General features: G+C 36.7%; 1 protein-coding gene across 7 annotated transcripts in view; it reads left to right on the top strand.

Moving 5' to 3' along the window:
• LOC126003964 (neurexin-3-beta) overlaps positions 1–18964 on the top strand; it is a 1607127-nt gene that overhangs the window by 716036 nt on the left and 872127 nt on the right. For 5 of the 7 annotated variants that reach the window (XM_049770305.1, XM_049770308.1, XM_049770307.1 and 2 more), the window contains 4 exons: positions 5135–5516; positions 6767–6957; positions 7705–7878; positions 12181–12207. In XM_049770305.1, coding sequence (XP_049626262.1) covers positions 5135–5516; positions 6767–6957; positions 7705–7878; positions 12181–12207 — 774 coding nt within the window. The remainder of the gene's footprint in view (positions 1–5134; positions 5517–6766; positions 6958–7704; positions 7879–12180; positions 12208–18964) is intronic. The other 2 variants (XM_049770306.1, XM_049770309.1) reach the window with 1 other exon arrangement.

Raw genomic sequence — 18964 nt, forward strand, 5'->3', positions numbered from 1 at the left:
TGGTTCTCATTTATTATAATATAATGTATTCCTGAGAAAGTATTAAGTTCAGTTGACAGTTAATAAGGATTGATTGATTGCGCTATATTTCTATTATCAAGAATAAATGGAAAGAATACCTCTCCTGGGTTACACTCCCGGAACCAGGACCCAATGCTGTGTGAACCGCCCACTCGGCTGGAAAATCTCCCTAACACAAAATGCACCCAGCTTCTGATCCCATCCATCCATAATGGCTTCTCTCCCTGCCCCCCCCCAACCCTCCTCATACTCATATTGCCAAGTTGTGAAAAGGCAGTTTCCAGAATTTTACATGGGAAATTATTTCTACTACTTATTAAAAAGCAAATGAGGGGTGGATGGGAAAAATTAGATTAACCAAAACATAGTAGACGTCTTCAATGCAAGACTTATTAGGAGTTTTAATATGTTAGTTCACATGGCTAATTCTCAAAGGTTAAACAGGAAGTATTTGCCAATTTTATATTGTTCCATAAATTTCAAAACACATTTTACTATTTCATTTGAAAGGTGTTGATAAGATTGAAAGAAAGGAATTTGGGAGTGGTGGTCTGAAAGAGGGCAACTAAAGAATCCCAACTTCCATCTTTTCTTCCCTTCTTCCTCCCTTCCCACCTTCCTTCTCTCCTCCTTTGTCTTCCTTCTGTCCCCTTCTTTCCAACTTTCTTCCTTCTTCCTTCCATCCTTCTTTTCTCCTTCCTTCCTTCCTTCCTTCCTTCCTTCCTTCCTTCCTTCCTTCCTTCCTTCCTTCCTTCCTTCCTTCCTTCCTTCCTTCCTTCCTTCCTTCATCTTTCCTTCCTTCCCTTTTTTTTATACCAGAATATTTTTATTAAGCTCATATGTTGTTCAGTAGCTTCATGGACAGAAATGGTGATAGTCCACACTCTAAGTTCAGTGCCTATATTTTCTTTTTTTTCCCTTTTTTTAGTTTTCTTTTCTTTTATTTTAAGTGCATATATTTTAAATACTACCTTTCCCCTACATGTTAGAAAGCTCACTATTCACTTCTAAGAGAAAGCAAATAGAAAAGGCAAGAGATGCTGTATCTATAAATAAGAGCTCATGTTCTAGTAAGTAAAATGCCTAGAAAAATTAGTAGCATGTTTTCAAGAATGAGAAAAATGGCATAGTGCCTAAATAACAGTTTAATCCCAGGGTACACTGAAATATGTTGATAGATTTTTATCTTGATAATTGTTTCCTTTTTCTCAGCTAGTAAACTGAGGCACTGAATGTTAATTAAACTAGACATTCCAGTCTCAGAGTCTTCATAGTATATATTTATCCATGTTATTGCCAATAGATCACAGATTTGACTTGGGCAGGATTTTTCTTAGCTCTAGGTTTCTAACAAACTTTATCATTCTGAGGTTTACCCTGCAAATTTCTTGGCAACCACTGATGAAATATAAAAGCGAATAAATGTCATGATCACAGGCTGCATGGTTATCCCAGGGAAAGTGCTGTAATTGTTGCTTATAGTACTGAACATGATGATACCTGTCCAGTGGGAAGTGTGAACATACTACTGCTGATTCCATATTGTTCCACTTTCTGTATAGCTTTTCGGGACACTCATTTTTGGAATTTAGGGTGTATTTTCTCTAAAGACAGTTTAGTGTACAAGATGTGGACTTGGGAAATAGATTTACTTGTATTTAACTTAGGACATACTTTTTCACCAATTCTGAGCCTTGATGAAATTGCTTTAAGTTCTTTAATGTAAGTTACCATCATCTCTGAAGCAAGATAATACTTGTTATCATTTTATGAGGATAATGATTTTTTTCTCTAAAAACTGCCTAGAACAGTGTAGTGAGGATTCATTAATTCTTGCTTTCCTTTTCTTTTTTTTTTTTCTTCCAGGTTACTTTAGTCTTCTGAAAGTTGGAAACAACTTCTGTAAATGTATGCATATATTAAACTGTGGGTCGATTGTGGGTGTCATATGAAATAGATTTATGACTTCTTGTCAGGAACTGTTTGACTTATATTCCTATATTATCTACTTTCATACCTACAGTTATGTAAAATGCGCTGGGCAAAATGTGCTAGCAAGAGGAAGTTTAACTGCTGAGTGCTTAGTCTAAAGTGCTAAGTCAGTCTTAGTTCAACTCTTGAGTTCCATGGTCCTTTTCCCTTCTCTTCAGGCTTTTTGTATCTATCTATCATCTATCTATCTATCATCTATCTATCTATCTATCTATCATCTATCTATCTATCTATCTATCTATCTATCTATCTATCTATCTATCTATCTATCTATCTATCATCTCTATCATCTATCTATCTGTCTATCTATCTATCTATCTATCTATCTCTATCTATCTATCTATCTAAAATTTACATATTATATGAATATAAAATTATATATATAATTATACATATAATTCTTTTTTTTACTTTACGAAGTTCATTTTACAGTGAGCAAAATTTTCTAACCCCTCAATTCTGGAGGAAAGTTTGTCATAGTTTTTATAAAACCTCTCCATTGACATGAAAGTTTTCTCCTGAAGCCTGAGGAAATAGTTTGATGATCTATGAGCACCTGCTATGCTTGCTAGAGGCTCAAGTTTGATCCCTCACTGCACAGGATACTTTAAGTATTGCCAGAAGTGACCTATGTAGAAGAACTGGAAGGAGCTCCCAGCACTGCTGAGTGTATCCCCAAAACCTTTTTGTCACTTTTTCCTTTCTAATTATTTTTAGATTTGAATTTCTACTAAAGGAATTAGTCCCATTATCACTTCTGATTTCTTTACCTTATATCTCTCAGTAAAAGCACTAGCAGAGTCCTTTTACTTTATTTCCTTTGTTCTCATTGAGACTATGACTTTCCTTCTCCATCAGTCTCCAGCTTCAGTGCCAAGAATTGTATTTATTTCTGTTACTTCATTGTTTTGAACTCAGGGGTCTCAAACTCGAGGCCCACGGGCCATTTGCGGCCCTCAGTACAACATTTTGTGGCCTTTCCCTAGAGGAATTTTTTTGTTTTGTTTTGTTTTGCTTTAGTTGTTTGGGTCACACTCCCCAATGTTCAAGGCTTACTACTGACTTTGCACTCAAGAATCACCCTGACTTTGCCTCCTGCGGCCCCCAGGTAAATTGAGTTTGAGACCCCTAGCTATGGATTCGTTGTCTGTGCTATATTGCATTTTCATGACTAGTCCAATTTGTAATATTAAGTAATCTAACACAGCAATGTTTTTGACTAAGTATTCAATTGCTAGTAGCTTTATATTTCATTTTAATTATTATTCTATTAAAATTTTAGACTTAAGCAACATTGTTATTTTTACTTTTACATATATTAAGAGAAGGATTTGTCATCTGTTGCCAAAACATCACATTGACACCTGTAACCCCTGTGACAAGCAATTCCTTGAGTTAGTTCTTAGCATTTTCCCAAGGAGATAAAATTAATATTGTCCCCCATATGACAATTTTTACTTTAAGAAAAATGTGTAACATAAATTCTTTGTCAATACAGTGAAGTATGCAAGGGAGGTGAAATCTAATATCTCATTAGTGATAAATCTTATACTAAAATTATACAAAAGAATCTATGGGGCTAAAGATTTAGACTCAGGAAAATTTCCCAAGCCGTCCTCAAGTTATTTTTCCTCTTGTTATTATATGACTTTCAGTAGCTCTGGACTGTCTTTTGACCTGTTTTGCTAGTCTTTTTTTAATTTTCTTTTACAAAGATTTCTTTCCAAGGTGTTTCAACTAGTGTCACCTATTACTGCATTGTTGTCTAGGCAGCAGTTCTAAGGGTAGAGTCACATATAAACATCAGCTTGGGTCTTGTTGAGATGTATATTCTCTGGTTGGAGCCCAAACATTGGAATAATATACTTACAAGGTTTAAAGCAAGTAAAAACTTAAAGACCAAAGTGATCATTTTAACTATCTTTTTCATGGTCCTTTCACTGTCCTAACTACACTCCCTCATTATTTGTGGCGAGCTTCTTACTAGATATTTTCTCCTAGTCCACTTTTTCTCATCTTTATTGTCTCTGGATATATTATTACCACACTATATATTTTCTATATCCCACTAGTGAGCCTGATCATTTTATGTCTAATTATCTCTCTCTGATTCATTTTGCTCAGCATAAACAAAAAGGCACACAGTGAGGAAGGCGGGAGGGAAACTAAGGACATTGGTGGTGGGAAATGTACACTTGTGAAGGGCTTTGTGCATTGTATCACTGAAACTCAATCATAAAAATGTTGTAACTGTGGGGAAAATATGAGTTCATACACACCATTAAAAAAATTGATGACCATTTTATTAGTCCCCAAACCATTTTCTGTGCCTAAATGGATACTGTACATTAACAAACTAGATGTTTTGGTGCTTTTTCAGGCTGGGATTCGGTATCTCCCACTTCCCCAAGGTGAAGGTAAAGTGGCAAGAGCAGCTTCTAAAGTGAGGTCCTATTACCAACAAAAGCAACTTTTTCTGGATTGATAAAAAAAAATAATCATGTTATGATGGAACTTTTTTTTTTTTATAAGAACTGGAACTTTTTTCATTGTAACTAGTTGGTGAATTATTTCACCAAGAGAGATTCAATACTAAAAGTCTAAGGCTTATTTGTTTTTAGCTTTACAAAGGTTACGAAAACAAAGTTTTTTCTTTATATAATGTGTATCTTGCACCCAATTCTTTTCCTGAATGGAGAAAATGAGTTTTTTTTCCTTTTATCAAAGCTACTTATGATCTCATTTTTCTTTATCTAATGGAGTATAGCTGCCTGGAAACATAGGCTACAGAGAATCTAGCTCTAGGCTTGGAATGAGTGTTCCACTGAGTCTAGTATTCTATAATTACCAGTTCACAGATGAAACTGGTGAAGAGGTGTGGAGAAGCTGAAAGCACTGATTCCATCTTGGTTATAACTGCTGGTCTCTGGGTTTATTTGCATGGCAGGGGCTTATACACATGTATACAAAGGTTAAAGGTTGGTGATATATGCTGGAGAGAATCTTCTGTTTTCTGGAATTAAGTTTTTATGTGGGACCCAATTACATCAGAAATATATTGTAAGAGTCCCATGACAAAAAGTGTGACTGTCTCTTGATATCCGGTTTATGCTTTCCATAGGTACAATGGTGGGAGATCATACGCGTTTGGAATTCCACAATATCGAAACTGGCATCATGACCGAGAAACGTTACATCTCCGTTGTCCCCTCCAGTTTCATTGGCCACCTGCAGAGCCTCATGTTTAATGGCCTGCTGTACATTGATCTGTGCAAAAATGGTGACATCGATTACTGTGAGCTGAAGGCACGCTTTGGACTTAGGAACATCATTGCTGACCCTGTCACCTTCAAGACCAAGAGCAGTTACTTAAGCCTGGCCACCCTTCAGGCCTACACATCCATGCACCTCTTCTTCCAGTTCAAGACCACCTCTGCTGATGGCTTCATTCTCTTCAACAGCGGTGATGGCAATGATTTTATTGCAGTGGAGCTGGTCAAGGGGTAGGTAGACAAATTACAGGTTATAGCAGATACCATAGCTCAAGTGTTACATAAAATATGGACACAAGATAAAATGGGTATGTTTTTACCTCCTCCCCTCTATCACAATGCCGTTTTTATTCTCATTATATCAAATCATCTGTAAAATTCAGAGCTGGAACCAAGAGAAATTTTTAAGTTTATTTACAAATTTTTGCCTAATTCACTATGCTCAGACTTTCAGCCTTATATATCTTATATTTTTGTGGGGCTGGAGAGATAGAACAGCAAGTAAGTCTTCTACCTTTTATGTTATCAATCAGTGTTTCAAAGACTCTATGATTAATATTTAATTCTACCTTTGTTTTTGTTTGTTTGTTTGTTTTGTGCCACACTCCATGGAACTCAGGGGTTACTCCTGGCTCTGCATACAGAAATCAGTCCTGGCAGGTTTGGGGAACCATATGGGTTACTGAGAATCAAACACAGGTCTGTCCTGGGTCTGCCACTTGCAAGGAAAACACCCTACCACTGTGCTATCACTCCAGCTTGGCCAACCAGTTTTGATCTCCAATACTGCAAAGGTCTCCCCAGGTCTCCTAAGGAGTAGTTCCTAAACTTGAAGTCAGGAGTAAACCCTGTGCTTCACCAGCTGTTGCTCACAAATAAAAGAACAAAGCAATAAAAAGTCATATCTTAATTTCTGTAAAAATAAAATATTAAAGTTTTATTTCAATAACCAAATTTATAGAAAAAACCTAAATATGGTCTCTGCATTAGTATAAACTCATATGTGCAGTTGTAATTAATTTTTTCTGTCAAGATATTTTATTATCATATTTTGGAAGTAGGCAAAAATTGAAACTAGAAGAAATTAAAAAACAAATAGACCTTTGAGACAGGAGCAATCACACAGTGATTAAGGTATTTGATTTGCACGCAGCAGACCTGAGCTCGGTCCCCAGCATATCATATGGTCCCCTGAACACTTTCAACAATGATCCCTGAGTGCTGGATGCAGAGCCAGGAGTAAGCCCTGAGCACCGCTGGGTGTGACACCCCAAAATTTAAAATTGTAGTTAAGTTTAAATGTCAATTTTTAGTATTTTGGAGTATAAATAGTAGCATAATATTTTAGGGCTCTGAATTATTAGTAAGTGGTTAAAAATAAAGAACCTCTTAATATGGAAATTAGTGGCAATTAATAGAATAGAATCTAATTTTTCTATTTTGGGCATCTCAAGTCATCAAATGGTTTCTGTCTCTCATAGGTACATACACTACGTGTTTGACCTTGGAAATGGTCCCAATGTGATCAAAGGCAACAGTGACCGTCCCCTGAATGACAACCAGTGGCACAACGTCGTCATCACACGGGACAACAGTAACACCCACAGCCTGAAAGTTGACACAAAGGTGGTCACTCAGGTTATCAATGGTGCCAAAAATCTGGATTTGAAAGGTAAACCTTGTTAGGACAACAGAATTTAGAGTATTTTATGCAGTCCAACGTCTGTTTCCAGAGGTGAACTACAGGTTTGGAGTTCCATACATTTTGTCTATATGACAGATATCATATTTGAACAAAATTAAGTCGTCCTATCATTTAATGTGTTAAATTTTTATTTCAACTCTTTATCCAGCAATCATCTTTTCTGTTAACCTTGCATATATGGGGGCTGAGTGGTGAGGTGATAAATGTCAAGTTTTCAAGGGACCATAATAACACAGGAAAGAACATAGACTAGAAAAAGACCATCTGAGTCATTTACTACCTGAAAAACTTGGATAAAATTTCTTAATCTTCTTAATCATTATCTGGCCTCTCTATTTTTTGTTTTTCTTTCTTATAAAAAAAAAGAATAATGGTCATTTCTACCTTTATTGGACATGAGAGTTTTTGACAATCTGTTTATAAAACCTTCCTTATATTACTTGTAAGACTTACATAAGAAAGCACCTGGTCAAGTGATTATTTCATGACTATGTCGAAAATCTGTGAGATGGCATATATAAAATGAATGATACATAAGAAATATTTATTTACAATGTAGACTGTTTGTGTGTTTATTCTCTCTCTCTCCCTCACCTTTCTTTCCAAGGAAAATCCCTAGTCATTAGATAAAAAATGCTAATCTCATGGTCATCTGCTCTGTTGATGTATTTCCATATCTTTTACCCATGCACTTTTCCTGTTTTCTTTTTCTAGGTGACCTCTACATGGCGGGTCTGGCCCAAGGCATGTATAGCAACCTCCCCAAACTTGTGGCTTCTCGGGATGGCTTTCAAGGCTGTCTGGCATCAGTGGACTTGAATGGTCGCCTTCCAGACCTCATCAATGATGCTCTCCATCGTAGTGGACAGATCGAACGTGGCTGTGAAGGTAAGTCCTTTTTTCTTTTTAAGCTACAGCCTGTCGCAAGCACCAAGCCTCTCTCGCTGCCTCTGCCAGTGCCTCCTTCCTCAGTTAACCAGTCTCTCTCACTCTCATTTGCCATTTCATCAGACACTGCATCACCATCAATGTTCTCTTACTACTGGCTGAGTATGTCAAGACATGTGCCACTGGCTCCAGGAATGTATGATGGCAAATGTCTTCCTGGCGTCACATACTTGTCAATAGAGGACTTTTCCTGGCATTGACATCAGGCTCCGCCTGACTTGTGCCTTCGCTTCCAGCATGGCTGAAAGAGCTTCAAGGACTTTGACTTGTGTCTTAATCCATGGAGATGTACAAATCAGAGACTTTTAAGTGTCACCTTTAGTGAAATGTTCCTTTGGTCACAAAGATCTATTGAATTATTTAAAGCAAACTCAGCAGGGCAAGAAAAGATTGTCAACATGCTATGCTGTGAGATGAGGAAATAAGTTCCTGAACACTTACTAGATAGCAGGTATTATTATGTAGTTTCTTTTTACAGTGATAGTATAGCAAAGATTTGATTTTAAAAATGCCTGTGCTTAAGTCCAGCTGATAGCTCTTAATAGCAAGTTATTTGTTCTTGCTGAAATGCAGCTCTCTCACTTCTCAACTAGACAATAAAAGCTTCTTTGCAAAGCAATATACATATATATAAATAAAAGGCAAGTTTTCTATATGAAATGCCTTTTACATAGAAAGTATGTACTCAATAAATGGGAGGATTATTTTATAAATGTTTTCTCATGATCTACATAATATTTCATGCCAACACATGCAGCACAATAAATGATGACCGTTTGTTGCATAGCATGGCCCCACTATTTATTGTGTAGCATGGCCCCACTCATTTATTGTGTAGCATGGCCCCCACTGTGGTTTAGATGGCCCCCCACTATACCTGAAACGCAAAGGCTGTCTGTTTCTTAATAATACAAATGACCAGCAGAGGGCAGCAGTGAACACTTTCTGCCTTTGCTAGGGACTTGGGCAAGCTGAATTCTAAACTAACCTGAAAGGTTTACGGTGTGTCACTCTAGGTATTAGGATCAATGTATTCCTTCCTCTGGTTGAGCCTCATGATCCTTTGTGCACCATCTTGTATTTTCTTGTATTTCATATTAACTTACCGCACCAGACTTATTCATTCATTTCCTGAACATTCAATTTCATTTATTCTAGTCTTATCCAGCTTTCATCTGGGTTCACTCTCCACCTCTAAAACACATTTTTATAAAACTTCCCATCTGCTTCTTTGGCTGATGTGTAGTATGGAAGTCGTTTTCCTGTATCTAAGAGTCAGTTTTCCATATGGCACTAAGTAATGTTATTGATTGATGGTCCCCATAACTAACTCTAGTTTCCTTTGGCCAGAAATATTTCAAATCCTCTTGGCCAAATATGGTATGTGCTTATAGGGAGACACAAAGTTAGGAATCATCAAGTTCTTAGGATAATGACTTTTTTTTTCCTCCTGGAAATATGTTAGTTCATTTGACTCCAGAAACTTCATCTCCTTGACTCACTCTTAGTTCTTTCCAATGTCAACAGAAATTCTGAAAGAGATACACCAACGATTTGGGGGTAAATTTGAACCTCTAAGTTCAGAATGAATTTGAAATTCTTAGGTTAGAAGATTGTGGAATGATTAAAAAAATACATTCACCCTGATATTCATTTCAAGATGAATAAAAACATACTTACAAAACATAAATTACACTTTTCATGTCAAGTTCTTGCATCAGGGTATCAGGTTTTTAGATGGAAACATTTATACGATATGGCTATTAAACTCTGTAGTGATTTAATTTAATTGAAATACAAGGTGGATCACATGCAATTCTTCATAAAAAATAGTTTTTAGTATGTGAAATAACAAGGTTAAATTAAACATCATGCTTTATTTAACCTAACCCGACAAAGTCAAAGTATTACCATTTTAGCATCAATAAATGTACGATTATTATAGGCACTTTATATTTTTCCCACCTTCAGCCTTCTTTCAATATCCACCTCACTTCAAAATAAGCACATTTAAAGTGCTCAGTAATCATATGTTTATTAAATGAAAATATGATTCAGTGGAAAATGAAAACCAAGTGGAAGAAACTAAGTTGCAGTATTGTATTAAAAGAAAATTGAAACTAAATTTTTTTTTTATAAAAGTGAATTAAAAGTATAGTTCAAAGATCAGAATGGAACCCACTTAAGCCAGTTTTAAGAGGAGGAGTGAGAGCATTAGCAAAAGAAAATTACCCATCCAATTGGGTGAAATGTTCCTACCTGACTTACAGCACTATGTGCAGTTGGGCCTGACTCATCTTATGCATTACAGTGGGTTCCGTCCTTCCTCTGAGTGTGGGTGATTGTTCAGAGCCGGATATTGGGGCTTGATGGCTCCACCATCTTTATCTATGGCAAGTCCCATGGGCCTAATAGCCCTGCACTCTATTGCCATGGAGATAATGATGATGGTTCACCAGGAGCACTAAGACCCTCCCTACTGGGTGGGAGGAAGTGGAAGATGAGAGCCCAGGAAATAAGGTTCTTGTTTATTGTACACAGATGACTTGGATAATTAGTCTAAATAACCAGGAAAAAATGGCCCCCCAAAATGGGCTAAGACACAAATTACTGTCATTGGAAACTTGCCCCATTGAGAATAAGCCTTTGTAAGAGATCCCAGAAGCTTTTTAGCACTGAGAAACATGATGGGGAGGGAAATTTAAAGCACATAACCTTAGAAAAATTATAAAAGCTCTCACTCTTATTTGGCATCTTCTTACATAGTCCCTGCTAGAAGGAACCCCCCAAAAGACTTTTGAGCATTAGATTACAAAGAAATTAATGGAAATCAACACATTTCTTGATCATTTCTCTGTATAGAACAGTAAACACGTATGACTGAGAACATGATTTCTTCAAGATGGCAGATGTGTTTTATCTCTATAGTTTTGTAGTATGTAGGTCAAGATAGAGTCTGCTGTCCCTATCAGAATCATGGATAATGGCATACTTATCTAGGTAGTGGTGTATTCCTTTCCCATTATATCTACCTAAAATAATTTAGAGCTTCTTTAAAAAAATAATTTAATGGGTCCAAAATGGTAGTACAGTGGTTAGGACACTTGAATTACACACAGATGACTCAAATTTGATCCCTAGCAATCTAGCCCCACCTGTAGTGATCCCTGAGCATAAAACCAAGAGGAAACCCTGGGTACCACTGGATGTGGCTCAAAACAAAGAAAACCAAAAGGTATTGACACAATATTCTGTCTCTCAATTATTTACGATAAGACAGTTTAAAAAAATTGAATCAGGTTTGCACTTTATGTCCCTAACAGATGCAGAGCATATAATTTGGACAAAGAGATTGAATTTTTATTTGGCCTCACTAATATATAGATGTGAATTTTAGCCTCTTTATTGGGGCTACTAATTTTTTTAAATAATGTGTGACTCAATACTTTTTTGGTAAATCTCTTTCTCACTCTTTCTCTCTCTTTTTTGCTACTGCTTCTGAGACAAAGACATGTACTGGCTACAAATGCAGTATTGCCACTGCTTATGGTAGACATCTGAGAGAAGTACTTGTACTTCATTTGAGAGCATACATAACTAAATAAGAGGATATGGTTAAATGCTGCTCTGCCCATAACTATTCAAGTCAGACTATATGTATATTTATAAAATAAATTGATCTCTTTAATTTCCCAAATCACCTTGATTCTCATGTTTCATGAAGTGCCACATTCCTTGATGGCATACCAGGAGGATACCAGGAGTTCTCCCAAACAAATCTTCCATGACTAACACCTCAGTGTTCAGAAATAACTTTGTGGGCTCTGTCTGACTCTGCACGTGTCTTTCAGTCTGATCACACATGCCTCTGATTTTGTGATGTTTCTCCTGACTGATGGAAAATCATTTTATTTCTGGATCATATGCCTTGGGGTTGGCTGTATGTGGGGAGGGCTACGGAGGGGGGGGGGGCTCTTGTCACTATCGCTTGTGCTTCGTCAAGTCCAGTGTCCCCTGTTGCTGCTCTGCTGATGTGTCTCTGATGAGGCCTGCTCTCCCTCCCCGGTCTGCGCGCTCCCCGTCTGTGCTGTGTCCAGAGCCTCTCCAGAGCATCAAGTGTCTGTTTGAGTGATGTGGGTTATGCTGATTGTATTTTCGTTTTTGTAATGTTACCCTGGTTTACTGTATCTCTACTAACCACTGGTTATTGTTCTCGCCTTTTCTGTTCTTTCGCTAACAAAGTTGCGTTGACCAAAGCTGACCTGCAAGGTAGAGAAGGTTCTTGTTCACATTTTACCCCTTGGACTGAAAGATGCCCTGTGTCACCCTTGGTATCTTTTCTTCAGAGACTTTCGAACTGTCGCTCCTCTTCGACAGCAGCAGTTGTGGGGAGGGGGCTGAACCGTGTGTTCTTCTGAAATGGTGGCAGAAAACCTAGAACAATCCATGAAAACCAGCCACCCTGGCAAGATTAGGAATGGAATCATGGTTCTTTATGTTTTTTTTTTTTTTGCTTGTTTTTTTAAACTGTAGAGGTGATTTTTACTTTTACTGGGACTATCCACCAACAGACCCATGAACTTGAGGAGACATACCTGATCTGAATGGATCTGCTCCTTTTAACTTATTCACTCTAGATAGATGCCAACTCTGGAATAAAAAGAAAGGAAAGGCCAATTGAGTTCAAAACTTAGTACTTCTGTGTCATGGGGAGTCATTCTTTAAGTAGGCCTTTTGAGTGCTTAGGCCTTATGAAACAGAAAGTTATTATCTGTTACTTCATTTAAAAGAATTAGTTTTTAGGCATGTGGGGAATACAAATGCCATTAAAATGTTCTAGAGATTAATATTCCCTATTGGGGGTTTTGGTTCAGTGTTTTAATTTCCTATTTTGTGATCAAAAGGAAAAGTTCTCTTGGGAAAGAAGGGAAGAAGCCTGCAGCTTGTTCCTGGTTTCTATCTTGGATGTCCACATGTTAGATGTCAGTGAGCAGATACTTCCTGCAGAAACTGCTTCTTATACCATTCACAGAGTCACCTTTCAAAGTCAGTAATGGTCCACTGGTCCTCTTGAGTCAGCTACTTGGGCTTAGAATAGCAAATCAGAATCAGGCTTTAAAAAAGTCTTTGGGCTATAGATGAACCTCAGATGGCCATAATGAGTTTGTAATCAACGACAACAAAATATTAGGAGGATTTAATATAGTGATGGTTTGTTTCTAAAAAAATAAATTTTTTGTTTATTTTAATATCTTTATTTAGCACCACGATTACAAAATGTTTGTAGTTGAGTCATAAAAAGAACACCCTCCTTCACCAGTGCAATGCTGCAACATTCCCACCACCAATGTTCCCCATCTCCCTCCTCCTTCACCCCCTGCCTGTATTCCAGACAGGCATTCTACTTCTCTCACTTATTAACAAAGTCATGATAGTTGTTAGTGTAGTTATTTCTCTAACTGCACTCACCACTTTTTGTGGTGAGCTAAAAAATAAAAATTACTTTTAGCCTAAAAGATAATTTTGATGTGATTTACTCTTTAAAACTCATATAGGAAATTATTACAGTAGTCTATTTTTCAAGTAGACATTGACTAATAAGACTTTCTTATCTTACTCTGACACTATTTTCTTCATCTCCTCTGAGCAGAATGGTGTATATGCCAATAAATAATATTAATTGAAAGAATCATAAAGCTCGTACTTAGAAGTATGAGGAAGTTGTATGAAATAATTCCCAACTTTAAAATGTATTTAGAACCTTTGAGTAATACAAAAGCTGTGTTCATATATGGGTTAAATGTGTTATGAAAATAGTTCTGTTTCTTGGACCTCTGTTTCTAGAGAGGAGGGAGAAGGGGACAGAATTTGATCTCAGTAAAAGATAAGTCAAGTTGCCTAAGTTGACCGTTGACCCGGTAAAACTAGACCATAACAACACCATTTTTTATGTTAAAACTATTGATTTTTTGAATCTTTGGAAGCTACAACAGCTACAACAGGGCTTCTTTCATGGGTCCTACCCAGTGCCCATTTGATTTATAGAGATCATTCAGAAAGCTGATTTGTTTCTCTCAGACATAATTCATAAATTACAAATTGTCACTTATAAGTCCAGATGTACACAATTTAATTTGGGATACAGATTGGGGGACTACGAGTTTACAGTATTTTGATGTTAACATTTGTAGAACCAATTTAGTTGTAATCATTATTATTATAGTGTTTAAGTTATTAGTGTGGATATGATAGGATAGCTGTTAGCCCACTTGTCTTCACACTGCTGACCCTGGTTTGAACACCAACATGCATGTGTTTCTCCAGATCCTATCAGGAGTGATACCTGAGTGTAGAATTAGGAGTAAGCCCTGGACACAGCTGGGCATGGGCCCCCAAAATGTCATTATTCTTTTCATCTCATAAAGAAATGAATTCTGTTTGTGCCTTAGTTGTGGCTCTTTGTCACTACATTTTACTGTATCATTTTTAACTGGCAAAATAATTTTAATATGCAAATATCTACTACTATTCTTATGAGCTTCCTCAGCTATAACCTATGGCAATAGAATGGTAAATAGTACTAATGTCCTTTCTGTATGAAGGGCAGCAAAAATATAGATGAAGAAAGGACAGTATGCAAAGCAATTTGAAAAATGTAGAGGTAGTAGCATTCATTAGGAAATCTGAATGCCATGTCTAAGAAAGGGTATGAATCTGGATGAAAAGAACTCAAGTATAGTGGAAAAACAATACCACCGTGGCAAGTAAGGCATTTGCCTTGCATAAATCAGAGCCAGGGTTCGATTCCCAGCATCCCATATGGTTCCCTGAGCTTCTATGAGAAATTTCTAAGTGTAGAGTCCAAGGACCATATAAGAAGAACAACGATAGAGCTGATAGTAGCATTTTTTACTTTATGACAAATAGACCTGGGTAAAAGTTATCACCAGGTATCAAACCCAGATCTCCCACTCATTAATATTATCTTTCTCATTTGGCCAACATTGGTTGGTGTGGTATTAACAGTATTTAACTATTTTAAATTGGGACATTTGAGGCATAGGCTTGGGTGCAGTTAGAGAGGAAGTATACTGTGCTACAAGTGACCAATGCTTCAGACAGCACTTATATCTCAAGGACCTGCAAGAAATAAAAGCCATTCCTGCTTACCTTTGATTTCTAGAATCAAAGAAGGAGTTGGCTGAGTTAGTTTTCATGTATTGCAATGGTGGATTTTACCAGTAACAAGCTTGAAATGGCTATCTGGGACAATAGAAAAAAGTATCATGAAAATAATCCCAAATTCAAGTAGAATGTTAGGAAATATATAGCAGAGTTATCATCTGAAAAAATATAGAAAAAATTACAATTTGTATTTTTTTCCAGTGAGCTAGAGACAGCTGAAAATGATAAAACCAAAAATATTAATATTATTGATATGCTTACTCAATCATTTTATGTTGCTTTGCTTCTAGTCCTTCCCCTGACTTTGCAGAGAAGTGACATAATCTTTCATCAAAAGAATATGTGGCATTTTGTCTGAACTGATTGCATAATTAAGGCAAAAGTAGTGTGTCCTGTCCTAATAAAAGACTCCGTAAACTGATTTTAAGAAGTTTTAAGATAAGCTATTACTAGTAGTAAATTTCATAAATATATAACTGCAAAGGTTTTGTCTAAGAATGCCTAGAATGCTGTTGTTTGGGAAGATTTTTTAAAGGAAAAACTAAGTCCATAGGATATATGCATTTGGAATAGATTTTTATTTACAAAGATGAAACTGGATCCTCTTGTTTATTAAAATTTTAATTAAAGTAATGTTTAATTCTTTTCTTAATTAAAAATCCTTATAGGGGCCAGAGATATATTACAGGGGTTAAGTTGTTTTCCTTGTCTGTGTGGTCACACTTGAGCACTGTCATCATATAATGTCCTACATGTTTATTACCAGGAGTAACCACTGAGCACAGCACCAAGAATAATATCTGAAATATCACCAGTACTGTCCCCTGAACCAAATAACCACCAATCAAAAACACTGGAGAATCCTTCATTAAAATGCTGAGCTGGAGTGGTGGTGCAATGGTAGGGCATTTGCCTTCCAACCAGCTGACCTAGGACGTACTGCGGTTCAATCCCCCATTGTCCCATATGGTCCCCCAAACCAGGAGCGATTTCTGAGCACATAGCCAGGAATAACCCCTGAGTATCACCAGGTGTGACCCAAATCAAAAATAATAAATAAAATGCCATGTATATAAACAAATACATAAAACACAGCACAAGACAGGTACAAGCATAGGTGTAGAATTATACAATGGCATTGAGTAGCAGGAATACACAGAGATTCTACTTCTGTCTACTTCTGAAAACCTGTGTTTATAGAGATGATATCATGCACACACATGCACACTTTCCTCTGGTGAGAGGTGATACACACATGCACATATCTACAAACACACATATTTCCATGCATTTGTGCACATATTCTGATTTCTGGTCAACCTGCATCTATAGAGGCAAAGTTATAATAATACACTTTTTACAGTGAACCGACTTCTACAGAGATAACCACTCCCTCTCTTTCACACACACACACACACACATACACACACACACACACACACTTTTATCTGGTGAAACCACAATAGTGGAACTGAGGTCATAAACACACTTTCTTCTGTTAAACCCACATCTATAGATGTAAGGTCATACACACGAACACATAGACACACACTTTCTTTTGGTGAAATCGCATCATAGAAGTGAGCTGATCATGGGTGAGTCAGTAAGGTTGGATCTGAGATCTCATTCTGCTGACTGCTTTTTAAAAAATAGTAAACAATTTTACTCAGTCACTTTAAATTACAAAATTATTCATAATTGGGTTTCAGAATTATAGTTTCAACACAGATCCCTTCCCTAGTGTCTATTTCTACCTCCACCCCACCTCATTTGGGTGTCCCTCTCACCCACTGTTGTGCTTGTTGCTTTTTATCTGTAAGCACTCATGAAAAAAATCAATATTTCTTAATTCAGTTTACTTTTCTAAGTTCATATCTTCCAATTTGATTAGCAATCTGAATATTATATTCCTGATACCCTGAAGATTTTTCCCATGAGAAAATCATTCTAGCTTTTTCTGATTCTTTAATACTTTTGATTATCATTGCCCAGCACGTGTTTATGAAGATTAATTGAATTAATATCTGAAAAGTATTTCATACAGAGTCTAGCACATTATAAGTACTATGTAGCCTCTGCTACTTTATTGTCTTTTTGATTTATTTGAGATCATTTCATATGAGTGGAAGTGCAGTTAGAAGCATTGTTGAAAATTTCCTTTTTATTAGAGGGAATTTTGGGGTCTGTTTCTTTAATTTTTCTCACTATTTTTGAGACTCAAAGATCTATTAGAAGTAGATGCATTTACATTATAAATGTCTGTTCAATCTAGCATGTACATGTACTTAAATGTTTGAAGTAAGGATAAGTCCTTATATTGCCATTTGAAAATGATTTTTAAGTCTATTCTAGTCTGTCATTCATTCAACACACATTTATTACATACTTTTTTCTGGGCATGGGATATACAGCAGAGTGTTTGAATGATGAGATTAAATGCATTTACCAGAGAAAATATGTTCAGTTACTTAAGATGACCTCTACTATTCTTAACAAAGTTTGTTTTAAGATAGAAAATTGCTTATCTGAACTGACATTTGTAAATTCTGTAATTTGTCAGTTAAAAAAATAAGCCAATTGCCTTTTCTTAAAGCAGTGAATTTATTTTGTTTGTTCCTTTTTATTGTTTTTACTAGGAAGCATATCCATCAGTTCTAAAGAGTTCTTAGTTCTGCACTCAGTAATCACTCCTGGCATGTTTGGGGCACCATGCTAGAGATTGAGTTGGGTTGCCTGTTTGCAAGGCAAGCACCTTACCTGCAATACTCGTTTTATCCTTTATAATCACTAATATTTTGAGTCCTTCCTTTATATTATATCCTTGTTCACACACACAAAAATGTGTGTATAAAATAAATGGCACTTCTGTGCTCAAAAAATATTACTTCATTAGTAGGATGAGACAGGCAAGAAGAGTTTAAAATAAGTGCCAGGGATATCATCATAGAGGCACCAAAGCACATGCCTTAGGTGTGACCAACCTTGATTTGAGCCTTGAAATCCATAGTATCGAGATCAATACTTTACACAGTTTTGGAATCCCATATGCACTGCCATCTTGGCCAGGGCAATCCCAACACCACTGGGTTCAATCAGCTCTGTGACTTTGGACAGGCTGATTGATATAGCCAAATGAAATTAGAAGAAACACCTGTGCTCCCTGAGCATAGTTTGGAAGACCACACTTTTATAAGAAAATTAAATTTTCCTCACTGTTTTGCCTTCTTTTTGTGATCTTCTCTTTGTGATCTGTTCAATAAGGAATTCTGATAGAAGAGTCCCTTAGTTTAAAGCTTATGTTAGAACCAAGTCTTGGAGATTATTGGACTTGCTCTAGCGGCCCCCATATGCACCAATAATGCCATGTGGCATTGTTCCTCTTTTGCAAAGGCACATTAAAATGATAAAATACTATACATACAAACAAGTTCCTATCTAATAGAGATAGGTACACACAAATCTTGTAATGTATGGGACCTTACACCCTGAACATTGTCATAATGAGCTGGCTCAGGCCTCAGAAGAATGGGAATTCTTCATTCACCCCTGAACCATGGGTGCCATGTACAAAACAACCACGGTTGTCTATAACATCACCTGTAAGCAATTCTCTACCTGGTAAGACCCTACCATTGCTCTGGCATCGACCTACTCAAAAAAGACTTCCCTTAACACCCAGAAAACTTAACAATGACCTGCTTTCAGGATAGGGCTCTCTTCATTGCTCTCTAATTGGGAACTGAAACTAGAGGATGCTCAATATCATCCTGACTTCCATGTAGGAGATGTACAGATTCCAGGATCTTTAACTACAGAAACCTGACACCAACAACAGCGACTG

This window comes from Suncus etruscus, chromosome 3 (genome assembly GCF_024139225.1).
Source record: "Suncus etruscus isolate mSunEtr1 chromosome 3, mSunEtr1.pri.cur, whole genome shotgun sequence".
Lineage (NCBI taxonomy): Eukaryota > Metazoa > Chordata > Mammalia > Eulipotyphla > Soricidae > Suncus > Suncus etruscus.